At 31.1% G+C, this 25,708-nt stretch overlaps 2 protein-coding genes, 1 long non-coding RNA gene and 1 pseudogene across 4 annotated transcripts; 2 read left to right on the forward strand and 2 right to left on the reverse strand.

The window, feature by feature from the left end:
• The first annotated feature begins 1,216 nt into the window (after positions 1-1,216).
• LOC117126705 lies at positions 1,217-25,617 on the forward strand. The gene is made up of 3 exons (XR_004449451.1): positions 1,217-1,462; positions 20,476-20,487; positions 25,607-25,617. It is a non-coding gene; the product is annotated as an uncharacterized LOC117126705 (long non-coding RNA).
• On the reverse strand, positions 1,429-4,648 carry LOC103829378 (glycolipid transfer protein 2). 2 transcript variants are annotated; one of them, XM_009105048.3, is made up of 6 exons: positions 3,398-4,648; positions 3,197-3,252; positions 2,674-2,804; positions 2,090-2,225; positions 1,815-1,958; positions 1,429-1,672 (listed from the first exon to the last, which is right to left on the reverse strand). In XM_009105048.3, the coding sequence occupies exons 1-6, from the start codon at positions 3,561-3,563 to the stop codon at positions 1,637-1,639; spliced, it is 669 nt and encodes a 222-aa protein (XP_009103296.1). In that variant the 5' UTR covers positions 3,564-4,648; the 3' UTR covers positions 1,429-1,636. The 2 variants fall into 2 exon arrangements, with proteins under 2 accessions (XP_009103296.1, XP_009103297.1); XM_009105049.3 differs by having other exon boundaries at positions 2,674-2,741; positions 3,398-4,639.
• Positions 15,092-16,543, forward strand: LOC103829860 (annotated as a pseudogene).
• LOC103829379 (dof zinc finger protein DOF1.2) lies at positions 16,151-24,572 on the reverse strand. Its single transcript, XM_033275566.1, has one exon. It carries the CDS (start codon positions 17,359-17,361, stop codon positions 16,573-16,575), a length of 789 nt encoding a protein of 262 aa, XP_033131457.1. The 5' UTR covers positions 17,362-24,572; the 3' UTR covers positions 16,151-16,572.
• Positions 25,618-25,708: the final 91 nt, after the last annotated feature.

Genomic DNA, 25,708 nt, shown 5'->3' on the forward strand with positions numbered 1-25,708 from the left:
TTATTTATATCAATTTATGTTATTTTGTTGATAATTTGTTTTATTGGATTCATTTTATATCAAAATCTTCATATTTTAATGAAACAACATATCCTATTTAGTTTTAATAGTTTCGTCCTTAACTTTTCTTCCCTAGATTTTTGTTTCTTTTTCTAATTTTAATTGCAAGTAAAAACTATGCTTGATAACTGATAAGCGAGTGACTGAAAAATATGTTTATTTTTCATATGGGTATTTTAATTTGTTAGATTATTTTGATTATGACAATATTCTTTATTTTTGTTTAAGTATGGATATTGATCAAGTTAACTCTTAGATTTATGTTATTTTTGTTGTTGATATTGATCAAATTAACCATTTCTTTGATTTGCCAAAATAATTATTAGCTGATAAAAGATTTAGTTATTTTTTTATTATGCAATGTATTGTAATATATTGTAGTAGTCATTTAAAAAATTAAGACACCTCTGACATACAGAAGAAGTTTTATTCATGAATATAGCTAGTGAGTACATCTACTTTATTAAAACAGAAGTACAAAATAGAAATACCCCTTAGTTTTACTACTTATTTACATTAGAATGCCATTAAGATATTTATTGAACCTATATTTAAGCATGCTTGTCTTTTCTTAATTTAAATCATAGATTTAAGCATTTAATATCTTTCCAAAATTTAAATAATAGATTTCCTTTATCAAATCATAACCAAAATAAATTTCCTAATATATTTCGTATTAACATACTCAATATTTTTAATATTTATAAGTAATAAATAATAAAATAAAAAATCACACATCATAATCAATTTATATAACATATAAATAAAATATAAAATAGTTTATTCATATATTAGTATAGTGCTTTCATAATATAAGTCCAATTAGTTATAAATATTGGATTTGTTTATATGATACATTGTGATATAATAGACGATTAAAATCACAAAATATAATTATTCAAAGTAATAAATAAAATTGTTATGTTTAAAAATGTTATATTAACAGTTATGTAATATATTTTAATTTACATATATATATTATACCATTATTACAAAGAAAAAAATTAAAGTGAAAGCAAATATTTATACGGTCACGGGTCAAGCTCTAGAAATAAATAACAACAGTAAGATTATTTTTCTTTAACAAATTTCTTTTAATTGAAATTATAGTTCCAAATAAGTTTATATATTTTATGTATTTATAAATTTATTTTCTTTGTCTTTAAGGAAGATTAGATTTTGAAATTGAAAAAAATATGACCGCCTCTATATTATTTTAATTACGAAATTTAAAATTTATATCAGAATATTTTATTAAACTTTTAATTTTTATTTTTATTATAACTATAAAGATTAATTTTCAATATGAATTTATGTTTTAATATTACAAATACGTCATTTAATATAAACAAAAAAAAACTAAAAACATAAAATAAATACCCGTCCGGTCGGGCGGGTCAAGGTCTTGTTCCTATTTAAAAGAGAGAAATAATTTTAATTTTGGATTCTTAAAAAAAAGAAGAAGAGAAACTGTATTAGAACTGATATATACATATAAAGATATATACATTTTGATGATATAAAATTATAAGTTCGCCGAAAACATCAAATAATGAGATTACTTCTGAATCCATTTTTACATCGATCGTAACTTGTTCAATCCGAATTGCTCCTGAAAGAAAAAGTGAGGCACCATGCACATAAACAATATATATCAACTAAATAAATTGAAAACGTGAAATAAGACTTTTTTTTACTGAGTGAAATAAGACAAGTTGTGATTAATAAGATAAATCTATAATAACGGTAATTACCAGAACAATGAAAATCTCATTTAGAATAGGTGTCAACAATGAGCTTAATGTCGCAATATCTTCTCTAAGGGTCTCATAGCTCTCGTCTCTTCCACCGATCGCTTCCATAAAAGTTTTATTGTCAGGCACTAGCTTCAAGCACACCTTCATTATTACATATTCAACACAATGTCAAAACCTATAAACCCAAGAAAAACTAATAAATTTTCATGGGATAAACTAAAATGATGTTTTAAGTATGATTTAGCTAGAACGAGAGTAATCATGTTGTATACTTTGAAAGCAGCAGAAGCGATCCATCCATGATGCAGTTTTAAAGTCGCCAAGTAGGTTTCTTCTATAAGTTCTTCCATTTTTGACGACATCTCTTTTGACAACCGTCGTAGTAAACCCGCAGTAAAATCCATTGTCCTATGTCGTAGAGGATAGTAACAAAGAGTAATAAGTCTATTTACTAAAGAATATATTAATTAATTATTTAAAACATATATATATATGTAGAAATTGAATAATAACAATAATTTGATGAACGCATCTCTTTATTTTCTTCAATAAATATTGATATGACTACTTGGGTACCGTACGGAAACATATGTAAGACAAACTTGATACATGTTTTTTTACAAAGATACATGTTGTTAAGGACAACAATATGACCATATTTTTTTCTAACTTTATACATGAGTCCAAACTTGTAAGTAGTAATAAGAGAGAGGATACGCAGGGAGGACGAATTAAGTATTATATTGTGCATAGTACAATGAGTTAGACTACAATTATGATGTGCACGGCTATTATTTGTAACGAGATTCTATAGTTGGTTGATGAAATAATAAAATAATTAATTTAAGGAGAATACCTAGTGAGCCAAAGAAGAGCTCTACTGCAACTAGCAACCATCTTGTATGTCCCCTCGTTCCTTTCTTTCTTAAGAATCTCAACCAAGTTGGAGTAAACACAAGGATCAGTTTCGCAAACCTTCTCTAATCTCTACACCCAAATCAGTAAATAAAAAAAAACATAAGTAAATGATATTTTGAAGTGCAAGAAAAGGAGGGATTTAAGATTAGCCATTTTCTAGAAAGTCGTTTCAAAATTGACTAAAGTCCTCTTGAAAGCTACCAAAAAAGGAACTACAAGGCTGAAATTGAATTATTGAAGATATCTTTTATGAAACGATTGGGTGTTCTTATCACCATAAAAGTTCAACAGTCTTTTTGCAAAGATTATTAAAATTTTAAGATACCCACCATTCACACATACGAATTACGTACACATGATGTTGATAAGTTTCAATCAAAAAAGAAGAGAGAAATTAAAATAATGTAAAGGGTCTTGTTTTTATATGCATGAAGTATTGAAGTTACATTATCTTTAGTTACCTGTATATTTTGATCGATGTCTTGTCTAAGAACAGCCATTGTCGGTCCTATCTTATCTGCAAACACCAAAACAAAACATCTCAGGACAAATCATCGTGTTGTGCTCAATATGAACATTATAGTCAATTCAGATTCGTTTGGGAACTTTAAAACTGAAACAATTAATGAAGAAATATTCTCCAAGAAAATAAAATAGGATACCAAGTACTTGGATGATCAAGTTGCAGAGGGAGAGAAAAGGCGTCAAGGGTATATGTGAGGTTTCAATGTTATCTACAGGTTTAGTTATTATCAAGAGAGAGAGCTCTTCTATGGCGGTTTGAAGCTCTGTCTTCTTCTTCTCCATGTCGTATCTCTTTCTCTTCATCTCCTCTCCCTCTCTTTCCTATTTCTTCTTATTTTCTCCCTTTCTCAATACATCTGGATCATATATATATTATAAAGTGTAGTAGATAAAACTGCGATATATATATCGCCTCTGACTTTAAATAAAGAAGTTGGTTATATCTTTTCTATTATAAAGGGACGAATTAAAAATAAATATAAAGGCATTTAACTTTAATTTGTATATAATATAGTCCCTATTATAGTATAATTTGTTTTGGGTTAGAAGAGAAGACAAGTAAACTTCATCAGCAATGACCATCACGGTCCATATAAAACTCATTTGTATAATTTACGGGTATGGCATGAAAGTAGTAATCAACTCATCGTTTAGATTCCTTAGAAGATGATGATTGTGACCGACTTTTGACCTCTACTTTCTGGTTTGCCGCTCTAATCGATCCGATTATGTAAACCAGTAATATTAGTTGTATTCATGCACCCACGTATATGAATGTAATTTGCTCTTTTAAATTTTAACTAACTCAAGCCGATTCAACAAGTTTGACATCACATGGGTAACCCATGAATGATCAAACTCTTACATGATTTGTTAATTTTCAACAAACGCATTAATTGTGGAATTATACAAAACTAAAACTTTTCTGGCCTTTCGTCATTTACAAATTTACTAATGTTTTAAGTAATAACACTTTAATTTGCTTAGAACTTATATTCTCGGCAAAATATTTTTTTTCAAACGTAATGCATGTTAATCGAAAAATATTTTTGGTAAAATCGCGTTTGTCACCTCAAAATTTTATGCAAATCTAAAGTTCAAAAAAGTTATGCAAATCGTCACCTTTGTGTATTGCACATACTCTTCATATATATATATATATATATATATATATATGTGTGTGTGTGTGTGTATGTGTGTGAGTTTGTATTTAACGATTTCACCATTTTGCAATTTAAAAACAAATCAATATTAATACTAAAAATTCAAAATAGAAAAGTATTTAGACTTTATAAAATATCCTAAGTTAGCTATCATTTTTCAAAAATATATTCAATTAAAAATATTTTAACATATGGGTTTAAGGTTTAATAATTATTGTTTATGGGTTGAATATTAGGGGGTGGAGTTAAGTTTATAAACTCTATAAATGTTTTATAAATCATTCTTAAACATTTATAAATAATTTAGGAGAATTTATTTAATTTTTATCACAAATTTAAAATATTTTTGAAAATGGTTATCGTTTAAAGATAAATTTGAAAACTGATATTAAACATGTGATAAAATTGAAATTTTTGTACTTTAATAACAAACGTAAACTACTAACGATTAAACTAATAAAAAAAAATTAATGGAGTAAGGGTTCCGTTTAGATGTGCAGGTTGGGCATAAAAGGCATGCCCGGGTGAAATAAAAGGAATCTTCTCTCAATTTCTTAATCATTTGGATTGTCAGCTCTTCGTTCACAAATCCAATCATTTGAACCACTTTACAAATATATTAGTGTGTTATTCTGTAATGTGTATCAATATTTGATATTCACTAGCAATAATTAAAATTATCATGTAAGGTTTTGGTTGAGATTATAGTTCTGATTTATCAAAAATCATATAAAGCTTTAATTTGCTTCAAGTTATCTTATCCCAACACGACAATGATGTTCCTCTATATCAAACGTTACTTATAATACTACTTTATATAAGATCATGTAATCTTATAAATTATAAAGACATCGCAACTGTTATGATAACCTAACCAGTTTTCTTTATAGTATAGTACCAACTACCAAATAACTTTGCTTTTATGAATTTACCTGCAAGAGCTAATCGTCAAGAAGTACTATACACAAGATATTTATGATAATAATTTATATACAAAAGTATAAGTTGCCTTCTAGATGAAAATGACAGTGAACTTAAGACGGTGCTTGAATGCGTCAGTGTAGCTTTCACGAAAAGGTCGGATAGCAGTGAAATAATCACTTTAAATTGTGATGTTGGCATCCAATCTGCACCTAGGAAACTGTATTTTTAGACCCCGAATGGACTGCTCTACAAGATGGTTATAGATATGGATAAAAACCTCCTTAACACTGAACGAACTCTTGTCATCTTCTTCTTTTGAAGACCTATTATTTTTATCTTATAATGTGTTTATGATTTTAAACAAAGAGGAAGGACAATTCCCTCTATCATCTGTAACCAAACCAAGCAAGTTGAAGTTAATGAAAAGGGTGTGTTCCAAAAAAAAAGTTGCCTTCTAGATATCCAATTACACTATCTTCACGCTCCAACGTACCAGGTAACATCTATGCACACCGACGTCCCATATAAGGTTGAGTTAAACCATCGATTAACAAACTAAACATTTAAGTGTGATTGTGATACTTTTCTGATGATCTATGATCATGATCTTTTTCATACTTCATTTTTGCACTTTTAATAACAGTATGTTAAATCACATAATATATAGTCTAAAATTAATTAGACTATAACCTTAATTTATGGTCCTCCTGAGTCCCGACCATGACCCTAATTACTTACACCAGGGACTCGACAGGCTTTTCTTAAGAGATGGCGAAAAGGAGAGAATATCCACTTATTATAACTTATAAACAAGCTATCCAATTTTTGTTACTGTTCTGTATACGAAATGGTCGTGATTTAAATTTTGCAAAATTATTTCAAAAAATGAAATATAACATTTTTGGTATAATTTAAATATGATATAAATATCTAGCTACATAAATATTTTCATTTATATAATGTATTCACGATATATTGTATATTTCAACATCGAAATGTGTTTCTCACTTACTCTATACCGGTTTGAGTGGACTGACATCACCTTGGATCATGCTCCTCTGCCTCTTACAATATATTTATATTATTATAGTCTAAACATTGATATGATTATTAACTCAATAATTTTATTAATACTAATTGTGTGCTTATTGTAAAATAACATGAAGAATTTTATAAACACATGATAATTTAATAATAGAAATTTTAAAAATCTGTATTCATTTTATTTGTATTTGCATTTGTTAAAAGACATGTGTAAATCTTTAAACTGGTTAACAAAAAAATAAGCCCGCAGAATTATATATTTTAAAAATATTTTATTTTACAACTTAAAATTTGTACTTCAATTTTTTATAATGTGTTTTGTAACATTATTTAACGGTTAGTTGCAAATTTTTTTTTTAATATTATATATTTTGGATGACCAATATCTTAAACATGTTAATTTTGAGAAAATAAATTTTATTTATTTTTTTCAAACTTTAAATCGGACTTAAAGTCCATGTACTAAATATTTAATATGAAAAAAATGAATAATTTATTGTATTAGTAGGGGTGGACACTTTATCCGATATCTGAAGCCGCACCCGAATCCGATTAGAAAAACCCAACCGAAATCCGAACCGAAATACCAAAATATCAGAACGATTATTGAATTAGGAGAGATTGGATATCTGAACCCGAACGTGTAATATCCGAACCCGAATGGATATCCGAAGATAACCAAACACATGTATAATTAACCATATATTTCTAGTTTACATCTCCCATTTTATATAAAATATTTATATTAATACTACACATACTTTAAGTTCATATGATATACATAGAATTACGGAGAAAATGATTTCCTACTCACTTAAAATGCATGTCAAACTTTTTATTTCAAGAATTAACAAAAAGTTATATTCAAAAATTTAAAACAATAACCAAACTAAAATCTTTTTATTCGGGTACCAGTTCGGATTCAGATCGGGTATTTCAAACTCAAAAGAATGACATTTCCTTGTAAATAATTTAAAAACTCAATAAAGATTCTGTTTTTTTTTTTTTTTTTTGAATTATAGAGATTCTGCTATAGTATAGATTTAGCATTTTCCGGAAGTTTTTAGGTTAGTCTCGTTTAGTGGGCTAGGCCTCCTATGTTTCAGCCCACTATCAATAGAAGTACTGAAGCGTGGTTTGTGGCTCCTGTGCTGAGAAAGATTATGAAGGAACGTGCATGACAGCGTCTAAGCCTGGCGATTGATCTTGTCGTTAGCTCCCAACCAATGTTTTTAAACCCGACCCGGACACTGATCCGGACAGGTTACCGGATTGCTGGGTTACTGGATCGACCGCGAGTGAACCGCGGGTTAATAAATTAATTAATTTTATTATATAATAATATATCAGCTATGTAACTAAAAATATAGAAATTAAAGTTTAATATTTTCTAGAAAAATTTAAACATAAAATAATAGTTTGGATATGTATATATTTTATGTTTAAAAACATTTAGAAAATACTTAACTTTAGTTTTTATATTTTTATTTTCATTTGACATACAAAATACCAAAAAATAGTTTAGACTATTTAAAATTTTCTCTAACAAGATAAGAGTTATGACATTTAAAATAAATCAAAACATAAAATTAATAAATATTTAAATATTTAAATGTCTAATGTGAATAATAAATTAAACCACAAATACAAAATAAGCCAAAAGTAAAAGATCATTGTAATAAATTATTAATAACATAAATAAACTAACACCAAATAACATCAACTAATTTGGTTCTCTATACCATCGTTCACTTTATTTTTTTCAGGTGACATAATGAAATTCTTCATCAAAATCGAAAAATCATAAATATAAAACTGAAAAAAGAAAACATAACTTTTTTTTTTGTCATTACCTAACTTCTTAATTGAAAACTTAGAATATAAAACAAAACTAAAAACAAAAAAAAAGAAGTAAAAGTTATTTATTGGTTTGACCGATGGTTAAACCGGTACCGGATTCCGGATTTTACCGGGTTTTTGTGGATTTTTACGGGTTTCTAAATATTGGGTTTTTCACAAAACTCAAACCGGATTTTTTCTGGGTCACCGGGTTTACCGGTTCAACCGCGGGTCCGGGTTGGGTTTCAAAACACTGCTCCCAACCAATACCATCAACTCAAAAGCCATGTACACTAAAATTTGATATGCTTTTCTTTGATTCTTTGTTTACACTGACTACTGGATAGTTTCCTACGTCAAGAACAGAAATAATAACTCTTAAAAATATTTTATTTTAAATACATATTTTTGTTACATTTAGCTTTAATTTAATTATTTTTTTTAAAAGAATAAATTAATGATTTGTAATTTATTCTTTATTTATTTTATATTATATTCAAATTAGTTTAATTTACTAAATTATTTTTTCATTTTTCAAAATAATAGTTTTCATACTATTTTATTTCTTTTTAAGATAAAATTTTTAAAAAATTTCTTTTGTTGGTTTTAGTTAAAAAGATTTAACTCATAAAATATACTTATTAAATAAATGATTTGATTGCTAATCACTCAATCAAATTATTTTATCAGTTTAAATACAGTTCAACAATTTAGAAACTTGATTAGGTTTCCTTACATTGAATAATAAAATTAAATATAGCTTTACTTATTTAACTATCCACAAAAATTTATAAATACTTATAAATTTTTATCTTTGATATGATATAAAGATTATTAAAATGTCTACTTTTTTGTCAAAATGTAAATATCTATAATAAAATGATCATTTTACAATAATCTTAACATCATGTAATAACTTTTGAAAAGTACTTTTGAAAAGTAATATTATATTATTTATAAACAAATGGTAGTGAAACAATATTTTATTACAATTTTACCAGATGTGTCTCATTAGAAACATTAAGAATATATAAAATACTAATAAAATAAATGAATATTTTTTTTTCTTTTATTAATTTGTTTAGTATGTAACTTCATAATAATTTATCTAAGAGTTAAGTTATTTTGCTTATGATTTTTTAATTATGGTAATTACCATATATTTATAGTTTTATATTTAAATTCTTATAATTGAACTTTATGTCATAATTGTATTAAGCCATGTCATAACTAGTTATGATTCATGTCGTTATTTTTAATATGGCATGTCATCATTTATTTATTAGAATGATTGTCGTGAAAACAGTTAAGCAAATCAATTATTAAATAATATATAGGGCATAGTCATTGACAAAAACAAAATGTATAGGGGATAGTCTTTGATGACCAACTGAGAGCATCTGCATGTGGGTTTCTCCCTTGATCTCTTATATTAAAGAATAATGATAAGAAAAAATAGAAAAGAAGTAACAAGACAGAACAAATGTGATTAGATGATTCTCCTCTGAGAAACTCTCTTGACAAGTTAAGAAACTTTACTGCAATGTGGCATCATAAGAATTACTCATTATTTTTGTAACTAAAATTTAACTATGTTATCAAATAATCTACCAATACTAAAAGCTGGATATCCTTAATGGGGAGAATGTCCACGTCAATTAAAAAATTGACCAATAAATAGGTTTCGTTTTGCACATTAACTTTGCTTTTAGTCAAAACAGAAAAGTTAACGGTTTATTTTATGGGCTCATTATAATTCGCCATGGCCCATTTTAACCTAATCTTCTTAGGCGCAAGCGATGATCGACCCTAGCTATTCAACTTCTTCGGCATCATTTCACATCCCTGCAAATCGGTGTTTATTACCTGAATTTATCACGACTAATACACTCTTGAGTCTTGATCATTCACTTCTCTTCTTTCTTCATTTTCACTTCCCTTTTTCTACTCATATATAAACCAATACTAAAAGCTGGATATCCTTAATGTGGAGAATGGCCACGTCAATTAAAAAATTGACCAATAAATAGGTTTCGTTTTGCACATTAACTTTTCTTTTAGTCAAAACAAGAAAATTAACGGTTTATTTTATGCGCTCATTATAATGCGCCATGGCCCATTTTAACCTAGTCTTCTTAGGCGCAAGCGATGATCGACCCCAGCTATTCAACTTCGTCGGCATCATTTCACATCCCTGCAAATCGGTGTTTATTACCTGAATTTATCACGACCAATACACTCTCGAGTCTTGATCATTCACTTCTCTTATTTCTTCATTTCACATCCCTACGACCTTGACAAAAGAAGATAAAGTTATGCCCATGAAATCAGTATAAAGTGGCTGAATATCCTGCAACTAGGCATGTTCTTGGAGTTTGTGGTGTACAAGTAATATAAAGCTTAAGTTCATTCTAGTTAGCACATGATTTTGTGTTCTTGGGTTAATTCGTTTCTCTTGCCCTTTTATTCCAGGTTACTCCCACATATTCGGCCAACTCTGACCTTGCGTTGGAGGAAGTTGTTCAAAGCGAGCCACACAAACTGGGCAGGAGTAAGACTATTTGTCTGACTGAGAAGGGTGATGTTGTTGGAATTGATTGACTGCTTGGATGATATATTTATTCTGACGACGTATACTCTATCTGATGCAGTATTGTTACGTATACTCTAACTAAAAAATCTATCCTAAAACCAAAATTGCATAATTACTCTCAACATTTGTGATGATATGAATAATTAAGAAGTATGGAACTATTAAGTTAAAAAAAATACTTTATCGGTTTAAAAATATAAAGATTTTCTTACTAAAACATAAACATCATGTTATTTTTTATTTGATGAATATAGATGGGTTGGATCAAAAAGTTACACACTATATGAGCACTTCTAGTATTCTGGATAGATAGAATATCTATGAATAATTTTTTTTGAAAAAATATAAAAGCATGAAAGAGAGGAGAAGCAGGTTCATAAACAAGACCTTCTGACACATTTTTGAAAACCCCATATGATCATATGTCATTCTCCAATTGGAATTTTCTTTAAAAAATCAAAATTTAATCTTTAAATAAAAATAGATTAAACTAATAATATTTTTGGTTTGCGATATCCAATTTCACTATCAACTGATAAAATTACTCTTACGACACCATATTTTTCTTATAATAAAACATTATAGAAATTTAAAACCAGATTTGGGAAAGACTTATCATAAAATGTTTTTACAAATCATGAATTCAAAAAATAAAAATAAAACATCTCAAGCTATCGTCTTCCGACAATGATTTTCTGGTGCAAAAAGAGTTCTAATTGTTTTGCACATAAAAACAAATTATAATAGACAATCTGCCCATAGCGTGGACAAAGAATTTAGTAATACTAAGAGAGTGTTTCTGGTAGGAGGTTTGAATTGTTTGGTGAGATTGAATATAATCGAAAAGATCATCTATAACTGAAAAACTACAATTTTAGGGATAGTATTTTTAAAATATGTCACTAAGAGCTTCAGCATTGGTTGGATTTCTCAATTCTAGTTTTGCACTACTTTTACATAATTTTCTTTTACAATTAATTTTATCATGTTAAAAAGCTTTACACCATTACGAAAAAGACATGTGGAGAGCTAATCTCTCAAGACCACAATAACCTCTCTTCTTCGAGGTACCATTCTTCTCCTCTCTCTTCCTTTTGATTTTTTTATATTTTTTTGGTTGCTGAAAAATGGTGGTAGAGACTATCAATGCGCTTGCTCTAAGTCTAAAAACATACTTGTATATAAGTTGTTAAGCTTGGTAGTTTGACTGAATATTCGTGTATTATGATATATGGTTTCAAGTCTCCAAAATGATTTACTAACAATTATGCAGATTAATGGAAAATAATTATTAGAGATTTTTATCCTGTTATAATTATAACTAGATCTTGATCCGCGCCTCCGTGCGGATGTTGGATTTAACTTGCGTTCAATGTAAATTTAAAAACCATTGAATTTATAAAATGTCCATTAATATTTTTATGTTTTGTAAAATATATTTAGAGTATAATATATTATATTATAATATAGATGTTTGATAATAATTTTTTATATGTACGTAATATTATATTTATAATTTTATAACTTGATGCAATTTGATGCAATTGTAATATTCATATATTAACCTAGTGATTTTTTGTTTATTTATTTAATAATGATTTAATTTTTTACAGTAGGTTTTTATGAATTATTATTAATTTTATGATATTTGTTTTTCTTGAAAATTGTATTGTAGCAGATTAATATATATTATATATTACAGTTTGTGTTTTTATATTTAGCAAATAGAAATAACAATTCATTGTAATTAATTAATTTAAAATTTTGATTTTAAGTGAATGGACATATTTGTAAATAAGGAAGAAATGCAATGGCTAAATGTGTAAATAAAAAGAAATATTTAATCTGATATTCGTGTTTCCAAACAATTCTCATTTAGTCTGCTATCCAAGTTTCCAAACGTCAGAATCTGTAAATGAGAAATAAGTACAGTGACTAAATATGTAAATTAAAAATTTATATTTAATCTCCTATCTTTTTTTTCAAACAACTTTTATTTAATCTATTATTTAAGTTTCCAAATAGTACCAAAAAGTACTTCAATTTTAATAATATAGATAGATTGTTAAGCGTAAATTTCCTTTAAAACTGCTTATAAGAAATGCCAAAACCTAAATATTTATAAAATAGGTAAAATTGTCGATTTATTATTTCCATAAATTGTAATCATATAGTAAATTAACATAAAACTCATGCATTAATAAGAAGAATCAAATTGAATCAAATCAAAAAAAAAATTGATACGTCAAAAACAATGTATATATATATATATATTACTTATATACATATATTAATGTCACAACTAACATACAAAAATAGATACTTACACCTTAACAACAGCAACAAAAGGCCAAAAATGATACAATCTATCCCTATACCAATCACAAGGACTACAAAAAAAATCATAGAAGATCAAACTAACCATTCAGTTATAGACATAAATAGAGGATTAACCTTTCTCAGCATCTGGTAAGATCCTTTTACCCAAAAAGACGTTCTAGGGCAATGTACGACTGACCAAAAACATCAAAAATTGCACTCTTTGCAATAAGAAAGACATTTCCATTAATCGTTTTGTGTTCCAAATTAATATTCCACTGTTGAAAGCTCAATTAAGCATATTACTCTCGTATCTAAAAGATAGGCCACGCTTTTGGTCTTTCCAGAAAACCTAGCAACACTTGAATCACTTGATCAGTCACCACCAAAATTAGAGCTGTAAAATGGGTGGGCTGTCCAATGGGCGTCTATGTCCAAATATATTTGGGTTTCTATTAGCTATACTCATACTTTTAGATGGATTTTAAATGGTCAAAATTGGGAAACCAATTAATCTATGGGTGTTTGTGGATTTGGTTAATATGGACATGGACGGCCCAATTAAAAAAAAATTCTAGAGTTTCCAAAATTTGGGAGAAAATTGGAAAATTTCATTTCATCGTGAAAGAGAGTTTATGCGACTCATTTGGCGATTTTGGTGATTGAAACTGAGTTCCATCGGAGAAATTAAGTTTTTCCGCCAAAACCAAAAAAAAATCAAGTTTTTCCACCAAAAACGGAAAATCAAGTTTTTTCGCCAAAACCGCAAAATCGAGTTTTCCTGTCAAAACCGCAAAATCGAGTTTTCCTGTCAAAACCGCAAAATTGAGTTTTTCCGCCAAAACCACAAAATCTAGTTTTCCTGCCAAAACGCAAAATCGAGTTTTCCTGCCAAAATCGCAAAATCGAGTTTTTCCGCCAAAATTGCAAAATCGAGTTTTCCCGAAAAAAACTACAAAATCGAGTTTTCCCTCCAAAACTGCAAAATCGAGTTTTCCCGCCAAAATCGCAAAATCGAGTTTTCCCGCCAAAACCGCAAAATCGAGTTTTTCCGCCAAAACCACAAAATAAACTGCAAAATCAAGTTTTTCCGCCAAACTGCAAAATCGTGTTCTACCAAAACCGAAAATTCGAGTTTTCCTGCCAAAACCGTAAAAGATCGAGTTTTCCCGCCAAAACCGTAAAATCGAGTTTTCCCGTCAAAAACGTAAAATCGAGTTTTCCTGCAAAAACCGAAAAATCGAGTTTTCCTTGCAAGATTGGAAAATCGAGTTTGTCCGTCAAAACCGCAAAATCGAGTTTTCTACCAAAACTGTAACATTTGTAAGCTTATTATAGATTAAAAATTAAATTTCTTCTTATATGGTCCATTACGGATTCCATGGCAGTCCATGTAAAACATGGGTGTTAGTGGGTCTGGTCTTTAATGGACATGGTTTCTAGTGGACATGGTCACTCTTTGTCCACAAACAATAAATAGATAAATGGATATGGGTTAATGGACGTGGACTAACCCAATTTACAGCTCTAACCCAAATCACCCGATCTACCCTATGAGACACCATACTTTTCACTACCCACTTGGAGCATTTATTAATGAGCAAATTAGCTATGTATACTAAAAAGGGTGGGATACCATAGAATGAGAGGAAAATGGTAACAATAGAGGGAAGAAAATTGGAAGGATATAGGATATGGAGTGTAAATAGGGGAGATTTGGTGTGTAGGGAGTACAAATTCTATTTATTAATCTCATCTATAAACTGGTAGTAACAATACAGTCATCAATTTATTTATTTTTGGTCAAAACCAATACAGTTTGGGTCATAATGGATCTGTCTCGCTGTTAGGCTCTAATTTTTTCACTTTGATTGATCTTAAGTTAACACTTTGGTATAACTTTAATGCCTTAAAAGATGCATTGTCACTAACTAAACATCTTCTACTACAATTGTATACTCTTTCTTGTGGTGTTTGACTATTGTCTTTTTAAATAGACTTTTACTAATGCATATTTCTTCTATTGATTTTGGGTTTTTTGTTGTTTCAACAGCTAAGAAGTTTTACCTGTCAAGGCAAAGACAGACTCTTCCCGTGACTCCTGAATCCAAAGACAAACCTGTTGTCCTCAACAGCAACAAATCGCTCAAAGAGTACTCTGATGTGAACACCAACTCCTTAACTGTAGTCTTCAAAGACTTGGGAGCATAAGTTTCGCTCCGTACCCTCTACTTCTTCGAGTACCTTGGCCCACTCTTAATCTACCCTGTCTTGTACTACTTCCCCGTCGTTTACAAGCTCCTTGGCTATGAATATGGACAAGACCGTGTGATCCATCCAGTGCAGACCTGCGCCATGTACTACTGGTGCTTTCACTACTTCAAACGTATCATGGAAACGTTTTTCGTCCATAGGTTCAGCCACGCAACTTCACCAATAGCCGTTGTCTTCAGGAGCTGTGCTTACTACTGGACATTTGCTGCTTACGTTGTTTACGACGTCAAACATCCTTTGTACACACCGGTCAGTAGTGACCTTCGGATGAAGATGTGTTTCGGAGGTGGTTTGGTTGGTCAAGCCGTAAACTTTTACTGTCACATTCTCCTGAGGAATCTTAGAGACCCTATTGGCTCTGGAGGGTACCAGATTCCACGTGGTTTCCTCTTCAACTTTATTACATGTGCCAACTACACGACCGAGATTTACCAGTGGTTTAATTTCACTTTCGCTACTCATACCACTGCAGCAAGAGTTTTCCTTCTGGTGGCTATATTCATCATATGACCAGTCGGGCTCTTGATAAGCATAGTCGTTTGAGAAAGGTAACAAAAGACATTGTGTACTCTTTTTTTTGGGAGTTCTTATATGTGTGTGTGTGATTGTAGATCTTTAATGGAAAAGATGGGAGACAAAAGTATCCAGAAAGATGGGTGATAGTACCTCCATTCATCTTTTAGAAGAGCTAGCTAGCTAGGCCATTGTTATATGTTTTTATCAGTATTTTTTTTAAAAGAGAGATTTGAAACATCTTTGGTTCTCTCTCTGTGTCTTTTGGAGATCTAGAAATGTGCCTCTTTAAAGCACAAAACCAATGAACATTGCCATTCCAGCGTTTCACAACACTCTTTCTCATATATTATATTAGTGTAGAAATTTATAGTTCACACCAAGTGGGAAATTTGTGACACTTACAACTACAAAGAATAGAGCAGAAGAACTTTAAAAGCATGGCCGCCAAAATAACATAGAAAGTGTAAGTTGTATCCATTATTCAAGCGAAATATACAGTATCCTATCGTGGGATCGTTCACGTATGATATAATAAATTCATGAACAGTATATGAATGAGTCTTAGTGTAAATTGTACGTTATAAGTATTTAATAAATTAAGTATATGTGATTAAAAAGAAAGAAACGATCGTCCTGGCCGTCAAACCCCGAACGTTGTAAGATCTGTTGAACTCCAGTGACCACCATTGATCATGAAGCTCCCCTGAGAAATTAACTGATCTGGCTCCTCAGAGAATGAGCATTCCAGAATCTCTTGAATATCTTTGTCATCGAGTAAACCTTGGAACTCAAAGATCTCCTCTTGATCTTCTTGGAGAAAGTGACCAACACCTCGTTCATCTTCTTGTATCTTGTTGGTCAGATCGTTGAATTCCCCGTAGAATCCAAGATTCACATCAGTTTCTTGGCATATATCCCAGCTCAATGAATTTAAAGCATGCGTGTTTGTAGTTGTTGTTGTTGTTGTTACTGGCGAATCTTGATCAGATCCGGTGGTATTATCAGTACTTGAAGGGCTCGGAGCATTCACGTACTGCGCGAAAACCGCAGCCAAATCAATATCAGAACCAGCAGGGCTTGACTGGGACCCACTGATAAGACCATCTGGCAGATTTTCGTTCGGACCAAACCTTTTGTGAATGCTCTGTCGTCTGCTCCGGCTCCTCTTCCGACAGCCTCCACCGACGGGAATGTTGCGGAGAGAGCCGCCTTTGGTCCAGTAACGACGGCAGCCTTTGCAGAAGTATCTAGGCTGAGACAAGCTGTAGTTGTTGTAATAACAAAACTTGGTGTTGGAAGATGCACAACGAGGACAAGGAGGAGCAGTCTCCTCGTGTCCGTATGAAATCTTCCATTTCGCTGGAATTTCAATCTCCGGCGAGGGAAACTGACGCTGGCAGACGTTGTGTGCGGTGTACGGGAACATCATTCTGTACTGTATTAAGAATTGTTTTTGTGATAGAAGATTGGAGAAATCTAATAAGTTGGCAGTTGGTGTGTATTCGGATACATGTGACTACATATATATAGTATGTATAGGCATGTGCATGTATGTGAATGTAAAGGTGAAGAAGAGCATGTGTGTGTGGAGATAGAGGTGCATCGATAAATGAGTGTAGGGTTTGGAAGTTAACGTGGGCGGTTGCCGAGCCGTGCGTCTCCTTTTCCGTTTTCTTTCCCGGCAAGTTACCCACGATTTTGGTTTTTATTTAAAACTTATTAAAACCCTACTAAATATTGTAAAACTGTAGTAACTAATATATCCTACGAATCACTCTCTTATAAAAATATTAACGTAGGGCAATCATATTATATACGTCTGTACGTAGGTGATATCATGGGAGTCACTTACATTCTCCGCATCTGCATCTTGTCATCGTGAAACGCAAGACAACAATACAATTCGCATTAAACAAAGCATCGTAACATTTGACCACTTGCACTCTTCTACACCCTATCATTTCAACACTTCAAACCGTCGGTACATGCATTATTTATTATTATCATTTTTAGCGGTAAAGAATTTATATTACTGTCATTTGTTTATCCATTTGCCAAGAATATGCGCGACAAATCAAACTAGTTATTCTGCAAATATACAACTTTGATAGCTCAAACATATAATTATTTTACAGTAGTTTACATGGAAATATATTTTGTTAACATATAACTATTCTTACAGTTTACATTTGTTAACATATAAAATCTACTTATCTAGCATCTTGTTTGGTAAATTTTGTTTTCCTGTTGAGATGTATTGCGTATGATCATTTTTCATGGCTGATTAAAAAGTTTTCTGTTAAATTAATGACCGTTAAGAGCATCGATTATATCAACCATTAGAGATAGTAAGATAGATTAACGGGAAGGTTAAGGGCCGCACGCACGGGAGAACACGTGCTTTCACCTGCGTGTCAAGCTATGCTCTTCTTATTTCTCTCAATTCCTTCACATCTACGAAGTTGAATTCTCTTCAATTATTTTATTATCGTCGATCGATCAGCAAATTGTGAGGATATAAGTTTGATTGGGCAGCCTTAAAACTAGATCTATGTTAAGCTCCGATCCCAATATTAATTTAGCTTTACGATACGATATGTAATGATTTTGAAAAATAATCTAAATTATGAAGTCAACCCTTAATTCTTTCCGGGATGGCATTTATTCATTCCAGCTGTATTACTATATCAAAGTTTGACTCGAATTTTATTTTGACTTCAATTTATATTTGCTTATTTGTATTTATTTGAAATAAAAACTTCGGATTCGATGAAACCTACAAGTTTTATTTCATTTAGAGTACCAGTATTGAAATTACCAGTATTATTTACAAGTTTACAACTTGATATTTAAATGAAGTGCGACTAGGCATGCGCATTTTATCTCATGCCCAAATCCGAACCGAAAAATTCGAACTCAAACCCCATCCTATCTATAAAATATCTGAACGATTATTAAATCAGAACAGATTGGATATCTAAATCTGATCGGATAATATTAGATACCCGGATGGGTTCCTCGATTAAATCTCTGAAAATATATATAGTAACCCTAAATCTTTAGTAGCTTAGACTCATTCATTTTTTTTCATAGTTCATGCTACACCTAACCATGTCTTTGCCGTGGATTTAATGGTTATGTCTTTAATTTCTCCACACCTTTTGATTTTATTAGAGGATACTCTCTTTTTCTAAGGTTTCTTTGGTGAAATATTGATTTTCATCTTTGTGTACTTGATGCCCCACTTTTTGGTTAACAACCTATTTTGTTGTTGTTCACTTAATACTTCTTTCGTTCCAAAAAAAAAAATACATGTTCTAGAAAAAAAATTTGTTTCAAAAGAATATATTTTTAAAATTGTCAATGCACTTTTTTTTGTCAACTAATAATAGTTAATGGTAAACTTCAATAAGATTAATTGCATTTTCTGTATTTTTATTGGTTTAAAACTGTGAGAAATGGATGTTCACAATATAATTTTTTTTTAATACTGTAATTTATTATGTTTTATTAATCTGTGTGAAAAAACTAAAACACGTATCAATTTGAAACATAGGGAGTATTGTATTATTATATCTTACAGCGTACCCAGTACTATTTGATTTATAATTTTTTGTTTAGATTCATCCCGTTTTTAATTTTAAGTAACTTTAAATAACAGAATCCGATCCAAAATACCCGAACCTAAATTACAAATACCCGAATTCGGTCAAATATAAAAATATCCAATCGAGTTCTATATTTCTATATCGAAATATCCAAAAAAATAAAATACTTGATCCGAACCTGAACAGGTATTCGAACGTCCATCCCCTCAAGTGCGACGATGGAGTGCCTACTGATCCAAATACTGAAATTCCGTAGGACAAATGATCATAGATTCGTTTGAGATGTGACGAGCTAGGATACTTCCATATGCAATAATTTGGGAACAGTTAATCCAAAAGAGCCATAAACTTACGAATATGTTGCTCTTCTTTTCATCATCAAGATTCAAACGATCAGAATAAGCCACAAAACCATAGTATTATGATTTAAGAAGAAGAAAATACGTTTAAAAAAAGACGTTGGTTGTAAGGTTTAGGTCTAGCATGATGAGTATTTCTTATTAACAGATTTCTCGAAATCATACTGTTCAACAAGATATTACAAAAGCAAAGAAATGATTAAGAAACAGAAACGATCGAAGCATCAATTTTGAATGACTTTAGACGTAGAATTAGAACGGTGGGAACCAAATACCACACGAATCCCCATTAACGTTAATACTTAACAACATAATTAATGAGAGGTTCTTAGGATATGATTCTTAGTTTTTTTAGTTAAAAGTTAAGAGACGGTTTCTTATATTCCCCTAAGAACTATATATCCTAAGAATTTCTATTAATCATGCTCTAAGGACCAAAGGCTGATAAACAAACCATGGGAAACGGTCCTAACCATTGCTTAAACCTATTAATTGAGAAATTTGTTGAACCAAGATCTGACCGGGTTTAGAGTCAAAGAATACTGTAGAGAGACTTGTTGCTGCTTTGACCGAGAGATATGGTATATAGTTGCGACAAATCTGATTCAGTTTGGGCTTTTGCACCATTATTTTTGGGCCCTACCTTATTTTTCTCATCGTCTGACTAATCTTTTGACTAGAGCATCTCGAGAGAGACATATTCGCTCGCAGCGACCATTTTTTTTTTGTTGCATATATTTCAAAAATATATATATGGAAATATCAATAGTTCTTATTCTTAACAGAAAGCTAAGTTGGAAAAAAAAACATTACCAAAAGCTACAGGATTACTCAAATTCAAATCTAGCTTCGATTTAGCCAGAAAAATCAATTCTCATTCTTTTATTTTATTTCAAAACGCTATTAACGAAGATTATATTTCCTAAAAAGGTGATAACAATATTTGAAATTTGAATACTTAGATTTAGTCATAACGTTAATTAAAGACTTAACAAAAATAGAAGAAAACATTAATGAGCTATAATTCAAATAAGGATATAACTATCACTAAACGGACCCTGTAGTCCTAAAAATCACTAGAAAGATCAAAACTTTGTGATTTTACAGCATACACATAGCTCTTTTAGGATAGAAATATAATTTATAAAAAATCAAACTACAATTTGTAATTTAGCCATTAATGCTTATATATAGTCATTATTATCACATATATATAAGAAACTAACAAGATAAAAAGTAACGTAAATCTTCTATATTTTACATCTCTAAAGCTACCACTTTTTCCTGTACGCGTACTTCGTAAGATTGGTGTTCTTGAGTGCAAAGATCGATACTGTTCCAATCTTTTAACAATGTCAGAAGCCAAAACAAGTAGAAGAAGCTTTGGATTCATTAAGTCGTTTATGCGACTGATTATGTGCTTCGATGCGACGGCTGAAGGCGATAGACGGGGAAGATCTAAGAAACTTTCACGGAGGAGCAGCTTGGTTCATTCCATAAAATCAACTCCTCCTAGTGCTTTCCTTAGTGGTCCGATGGTAGACGAAGAAAGGGATGAGAAGATTAAAGATGTTATCCTCTATTGTAAGATGAATTCCCCCCTAAATTTACCATGAATTTTACCGCAATTCCTTTTGTTATTATTTAATTATTATTTTTTTCTTTTTTACTTGCCCATAACGAGGTTGTAGATTACTGATAAATTCTTATAAACGGTGATCCACTTTCACCAAAAAAACCGTCTATAGTCATTTACTTCCTTAATAGTATGTTAGCGATGGATCAAGCAAAGAAAAAGAATATAAACTATAAAGAATAAAATCCGTCTATGGTCATTTACGTCCTTTATATATAGTTTATATTTAGCTAATTGTGTCCACACTCGGATGATCCGAGGTTAGACTTCTGAAATTCTCGGTTTAGTAAAACAATATATATTAACCAAGGTCCATAGTAAAACCATATTTTTGTGAATAATAGGTTTATACGATTGCAGGTTTTATTCGGGGTTTGTTATTAATCAATCTTATATACTATGATATATCTTGACCGAATATATTTTTAGGTTTTGAAAAGGTTTAAGTATGGATTCATATTATATTATTGGTTTGGTTAAAATTATTTCTTTCTTTTTTTTTATCAAAAATAAACAAAACTCTTTCTTTTTATTTTAAAAGAAATCATTCTAAGTTTTTAACAAACAAAAAGTTTATTTTTCTCTCAAATAAAGAAAAAACAAAAAGTTTACTTTAACCGAAAACATCTTTTCTTTTTGCTTCAGTCGGGGCCATTATAATTTATTCGAATTGAACACTCGTGATTGTAGCTAGCCTTGAAGAAAATAACAATCACAGTACACACAAAATATTGACATTGCTGCGACTGGTTAATGCTATTTTGAATTAGAGTACTTTTGCAACTATTTAATATCTTATGGTTTATTTTTCGCAAATATATTGTGGTTATTACCGTGTGTATATATTAGCAAGACTATGTAAGATATTGGTATTTATTATTTACTATATAATTCCATGAACCGCGTATGACCTTTAACGTTATACGCGTTCCCGAAAGTAATTGAGATAACAATCTAATGATATTTCCAAATTACTTTCGGATATGCGAAGTGTAGCAGCAGCACGTTTAACTAATCATCTTGGAGTTTGATATGCGAAGTGTAGCAGCAGCACGTTTCAGAGATGTCGTCTATGGCATAGCTGTTGTGATGTTGCGACCTTCCTCTCATCTATAAGTCTCTTCCCGGCTTCTTGATCTCAGTCAACCGGTGAACACTGTCAATGTGGTTCTCTTGGTTGTTTAACTCATGGTGTTTAGTTGGTTTCGATTTGAATCGTTCCACCGGTTCTTATCTTGACATTCAAGCTCACCTTGCTCTGGTTTTCGGAGTGGGCGTTTGGCGAGGTTGTAGAAGGTCCTTGTAGTCAGAAGGGTCTGAAACATCTCGGTGGAACAACCGTTGCTGTAGCATATCCCAGTGCCATGGGTGGAGTTCTCTGCTTATGGTAATGTTGCAGCGTTGATGCTTGACAGGTCTTCGAGTTTCCTTTTGGGTTCATTAAGTTGCGGTCGCTCTGTGTCCGTTTTCTTGCATCTCCTTTCAAGGTTTGCTTTCCGGCGACATTTCTTCCCCATCAGATTCATGCTCGTCTGAGGAACGAGGAGGTTTAGAGTGTTTGTCTTCGGTCTTGTTTCGGTAACGGTGTAAGCGGTGGTGTAACGGTGGCGTAGTGTTGTGTGGTGAGCAGAACAAGCCTACATCTTTCAGAAGGTTCAGATATCATGTCACCTCTCCATATCAGTTAAGGAGTCCTTCTCCCGGCCTTTTAATAAGTGTGTTTCCCGGATGGTCTTATGTTTCTCTGGTCCTCGGTGGCTTCGTTAGTTGAAGCATTTCAGAGAGGTTGCAGTCTTAAGACTGCTGACGAAGGTTTGGTTGAGAAGGGGATTTTAATTTCAGGTGTCTGTTTCCTTTCGAATTGGTAGGCTTTGTGGTTCTAGCTTGGTACTGTGAACTGGAGGTTCAAGTATGTTGAGTTTGGTTTCGCTGTATTGGTCACTGCATCGTTTACTCTCTCTTGTGCTTGTGTGGTCTCGGCAAGAGTTCCGGCTGTTTCAATGATTAGACGACTCTCTTCTTTCTCCTTGTCTAGGATTGGTTATGGGTTTTGTTGTAGGAGTGCAGTTTTTTCGGTGATCATTGTAGTTGTTATGTGTTGCCCGGTGTTTGGGTTCTAGATTCCCTCTTATGGGCGAAGTTTCCGGGGATTTTAAGGTGTTTCCGCCGGTTTGGATTCCACCCTTGTATGTTTCTCAGTTTTATAAATCAAAAATTCAGACGGAAAAAAAAAACAATCTAATGATAACTGTTGGTCACTGAAAGCTAGAGCTCTATACCTAGTTTAGAAAAGAATAATAATTTTTAACAGAGAAAATATAAGAATTTTCGAAGACTCTCTAAAGACTTGCAAGTCCAATCACTTTCGAGCAATAAGTATGTAAATAGATTGACCTTGTCATTTAGAGATTCTAGTTTGACCAAAAATTAAACTGAAAACCAAACACAAAAGACTTGTTCTCCCTCCCTTTGTCTGTTACCGCGTCTACAACGACATTGCACCTAAACTGTTTCCAAATTATGGTTTTAACTTATCATCTTGGAGTTTGCCAAAATATTTTTTGTTACATGTATCTGTTCAACTTAATAGAAATAAGCAATTTAATTCTAAAAGCTAACTGGAATATAATCAAAAACGAAATCACTAGTTCTACCTACTTTTGTCATATTCAGAGCAAACACGCGCTCCCCCTCCCCCTCGTTTTGTTATGGTTTAGCCAAGACCAAATTGATTTGGGTGAATCTATAATTTTTTTTTTTTTTGGTAAAAACTTCTTCTTCTTCTTTTTGCACAAGTTCATCATCATATTTGTAAACTATAGTCCAAACCGTACCAAACAGAAAACAAAAGTTAGACCCAGGGCAATCTTAATTTATTTTGCTTAATTTTATATGGTTTGGATAAAACACGTGAGTTATATTATAAATTTTGTAATCTTCAGCAGTTTCATAATCGGAGAAAACAGTTTGTTTTTTACAAACAAATTTACATTTGTTGTTTTTGATATAATTACAGAAGAAGGGTTAGTCTACCTAGTAACTACAACCCCCCCCCCCCCCCCCCCCCCCCAAAAAAAAAGTCTACCTAAACCATAAAATGAAGAGTGGGTTGTCTAACATGGGTTATGACTTATCGCTTGTCATTTGTTTATGTTTTAAAACATTTATCGTGTGCATCAATCCTGAAATAAGCATATGCAAATACATATCTGTTAACAAAGAATGCGCGAATTTAAAAACTACTTTTCTAATAACAACCTTTATATTTTATTGGATACGTATAGTATATTTAGTTTTACCGATAAATGAAATTAGTATTAAAAAGAGGACTTTTCAAAAAAAAAAAATGAAAAGGTTTCTCAAGTAAAATCGAGAACATTTTATCACTTTCAGGGTCGTCAGAGTCATATATGTGATTATGAGATCGCTTATTGACAAGCTTCAAGGCTTGTGGACGATATGCGAGAAAGCGCCCTTTTAATTTTTAGTGATGTTTGAGTTAGCAATATAATTGTTAGAAGCAACATGGTACATCCCTTGTATATTATAATTGCTACCAAAACCATCTAACTGTTTTAGAAATTTACGTTACTTTTCTTTACAAAGAGCCATAGACTAGAAAACAACCATATGTGAGAAATGTTACATATTTCTCTATTCTGAACAATCATTTTTTAATTTTGAAAAGCATATTATTATTATTTTTAATTTTAAAAACACTAATTTATGAAAACATAATTTCAAACTTTTGACCACAGTTTTTTTTGTATTGAATAAATATAGTTTGACAAAGGGGAAATTTGTATTGATTATGGTCCACGGAAACAGAGTCATGCCTGGATGAGCAGAACCGTGGAAAAAACCTGTACAAACTAATGCTAAGTCAGCAACAAACTGTCTGATGTGGCACTTATGACCTCTTCTTTGCTTTTGACTTCCTCAAGACTAGACACATTCAAACCCCTTATTATTGTTATTTTTCATTAAGTTGCAAACAAAAGAAACACACAAGTAATACTAATCAATTTGATATGAAGTAATTTCCTCTATTTAATTATTTGATATTATAAGATATTTTAAAAAACAACAACGTGGTCACCATTCACCACCTAACTGGTGTATATACTATATCTATATATATAAAGAAATGTTCGCCTCTCTCCCGTGAAGTCA

This window comes from Brassica rapa, chromosome A07 (genome assembly GCF_000309985.2).
Source record: "Brassica rapa cultivar Chiifu-401-42 chromosome A07, CAAS_Brap_v3.01, whole genome shotgun sequence".
NCBI classification, from domain to species: Eukaryota; Viridiplantae; Streptophyta; class Magnoliopsida; order Brassicales; family Brassicaceae; genus Brassica; species Brassica rapa.

Bases quoted from the DNA above. Each gene is read 5' to 3' on its own strand.
- LOC103829379 (XM_033275566.1), bottom strand. From the start codon at position 17,361: ATGATGTTCCCGTACACCGCACACAACGTCTGCCAGCGTCAGTTTCCC.
- LOC103829378 (XM_009105048.3), bottom strand. From the start codon at position 3,563: ATGAAGAGAAAGAGATACGACATGGAGAAGAAGAAGACAGAGCTTCAA. The intron at 3,253-3,397 runs GTATCCTATTTT...TGGTGTTTGCAG, and splicing joins CTTGATCATCCAAGTACTTG to ATAAGATAGGACCGACAATG. The intron at 2,226-2,673 runs GTATTCTCCTTA...TCTACGACATAG, and splicing joins GCTCTTCTTTGGCTCACTAG to GACAATGGATTTTACTGCGG.